Source organism: Penaeus japonicus, unplaced genomic scaffold (genome assembly GCF_977035675.1).
Source record: "Penaeus japonicus unplaced genomic scaffold, GWHDUDI00000001_assembly GWHDUDI00000036, whole genome shotgun sequence".
Lineage (NCBI taxonomy): Eukaryota > Metazoa > Arthropoda > Malacostraca > Decapoda > Penaeidae > Penaeus > Penaeus japonicus.
In genome coordinates this window covers 14,345,039-14,347,538 of record NW_028234438.1, presented here as the reverse complement: position 1 = coordinate 14,347,538, position 2,500 = coordinate 14,345,039, and the positions used below count along the sequence as shown (strand labels likewise).

Below are 2,500 nucleotides of genomic sequence, written 5' to 3'. Positions count from 1 at the left end.
GGAATGTTAATGATAGCCCTAGCACTATTAATAAAAGTAATACTAATAAATGCATTGGTAGTGAAAGCTGCAGTGATAGAAATAATATTGTAGTTCCAGTAAAAATATTATTTACGGTTCTGTTGCAGGCACATGTAGACTTAAACTAAATGGATATCAATATAGAATTATCAGTATTTTTTAGAACAATTATCTCAGATAATGTCCCTGTTTGTTATTAAGTAGTTTCATTTGCCAGAAAGTTGACTTAAAGATTGCACCAAATGTCTATGATATCTGTAGGAATATTTTCAGTGAAGTTTGTGTTAGAAATCCCATCACAATGATACAAGGACACAATATTCATAATTTGGCATAATCTAGTGAAGTTGTAATAGTCTGTACCATGGTAATGCAGTAAAAGTTCATAATTTTGGATAATTAGATGAAATTACAATTTTCCAGGTTTTCTACAAAGGATACCATGGCGACTGCTGTGAAACCTTCATCATCGGGGAGGCAGATGAAGCTGGCCGCCACATAGTCGATGCTGCACGAAAATGCCGAGATGAAGCCATTGCCTTATGTGGCCCTGGAGTTCCGTTTGCTGCTATTGGTAACTAGGAGGATTTGACTTTGGGTCCTTTACATTGCACTTATTCTGCTAGTCATGTCTGCCCACTCAGTCATGGCCATGCCTATCAGAATTTTCCCAGTGAGGCCATGGTCCACTTGGGTGGCCAATTGTGTGGATGTGACTATTGACTTCATGAGAATATGATCTCTTAGATTAAGTTACCCCCAATTATTAAAATGCAGTATAGATGTGTTTTTTTCAGATTAGTGGAATGATTTTCATTATCAACATTTAACCTTCTTTCTTCTTCTTTTTCTTCCTCCTCTTGTTCCTCTTCTTCTTCTTCGCCTCTTCTTTTTCTTCGCCTCTTCTTCTTCTTCTTCCTCCTCCTCCTCCTCCTCCTCCTCCTCCTCCTCCTCCTCCTCCTCCTCCTCCTCCTCCTCCTCCTCCTCCTCCTCCTCCTCCTCCTCCTCCTCCTCCTCCTCCTGTACTTCTTCCTCCTCCTCCTCTTCCTGTACTACTACTTCTTCTTCTTCTTCTTCTTCTTCCTCCTCCTCCTCCTCCTCCTCCTCCTCCTCCTCCTCCTCCTCCTCCTCCTCCTCCTCCTCCTCCTCCTCCTCCTCCTCCTCCTCCTCCCCCCCCCCCTTCCCCCTCTGCCTCTTCCTCCTCCTCTTCCTGCACTTCCTCCTCCTCCTCCTCTTCCTGCACTTCCTCCTCCTCCTCCTCTTCTTCTTCTTCCACCTCATCAATTAATAAATAATACATCACTTCCTCCTTTTTCTCTCAACCACTCACTCTTCCCCTTCCTCTTCGTATATCTCTCTTTCTCATAGGTCACAAAGTAGAGCAAGTTGCCAGACGGGAGAAGGTCACCGTTGTTCCATGCTTTATTGGCCATGGTATTGGCACATACTTTCATGGTCCCCCTGATATTTACCATTGTTGTAAGTAATATGTTTTGGTTCTCTCTTGTTCATTTATGTCTATCCCTTTTCCATCATACTCTGTCTGTTGTTTATAGCATGATTGCTTGAATTATTACTTTGTGATTGTTTTTGTCAATATTTTTTTTACAATAGTGGTATTGGTGGGTTTGAAGGTAAAAGTGGTGGAGTGGTAGTGATGGTGGTGGTAGTAGTAATAGTAGTTGTAGTAGTAGTAGTAGTTGTTGTTGTTGTTGTTGTTGTTGTTGTTGTAGTTGCAGTACTAGTAATAGTAGCAATGTAGAAAGAGAAGCCATTGTCTATGGTATGATACAGATTTAGTGAGGAAGAATGTTAAGTGGGTTTTTTGGGGGGTTGAAGCTACCAATGCCTTTAGCTCAATCTGATGAAAATCAGTGTTCCACAATATGTGAATTAAATTATCCACCTTTGCCCTCAGATAGGATATTTTGAAAAAATCCTTTCATCTTGTAAAGCCAGAGCACTATAATCATGTTGTATAAATGTTTGCATGCAATTAAATGGAAATAAGAGTTATTGGTCAGCCTTATCAAGGAGCTGTCTGAGGCTCCCGAGAATTTAAAGCTGAGTATGCGAAATTGTTAACTGGATAGAAGAGTTAAATACCCTATCAGCCATAGCACTAGCAGCTTCTACAGCCTTCACACATTGGATTCAACATTGGTGGACCTTCCTAATACGAACAGTCCCAGACATCATATGGTTGTTTCCACCAAGATGTTATTAAGGATATGTTCATCCTAGCTGTCTCAAGAAATCAGAAATGTAACACTTCTGAGAGACATAATAGAACTTCCATCTTGCCTAGGAAGATGGGTATCACAAACCCAGTGAAATTAGCACAGAAAAAATATCAACACTATAACACTTCATCAGTTCTGACAACTCACATTGTCCAACAAAATATAAAATGTGAAATTGACTTGACTTAACAGAAGGGAATCAAGTTAATGTAATCAGGAGTGCCAGTTGATACAAA

At 40.3% G+C, this 2,500-nt stretch overlaps 1 protein-coding gene across 1 annotated transcript in view; it reads left to right on the top strand.

Moving 5' to 3' along the window:
• LOC122259855 (methionine aminopeptidase 1D, mitochondrial) overlaps positions 1-2,500 on the top strand; it is a 7,762-nt gene that overhangs the window by 3,596 nt on the left and 1,666 nt on the right. Inside the window, exons 4-5 of the mRNA XM_043026792.2 lie at positions 445-595; positions 1,390-1,500. Of these exons, the coding sequence (XP_042882726.2) occupies positions 445-595; positions 1,390-1,500 (262 nt within the window). The remainder of the gene's footprint in view (positions 1-444; positions 596-1,389; positions 1,501-2,500) is intronic.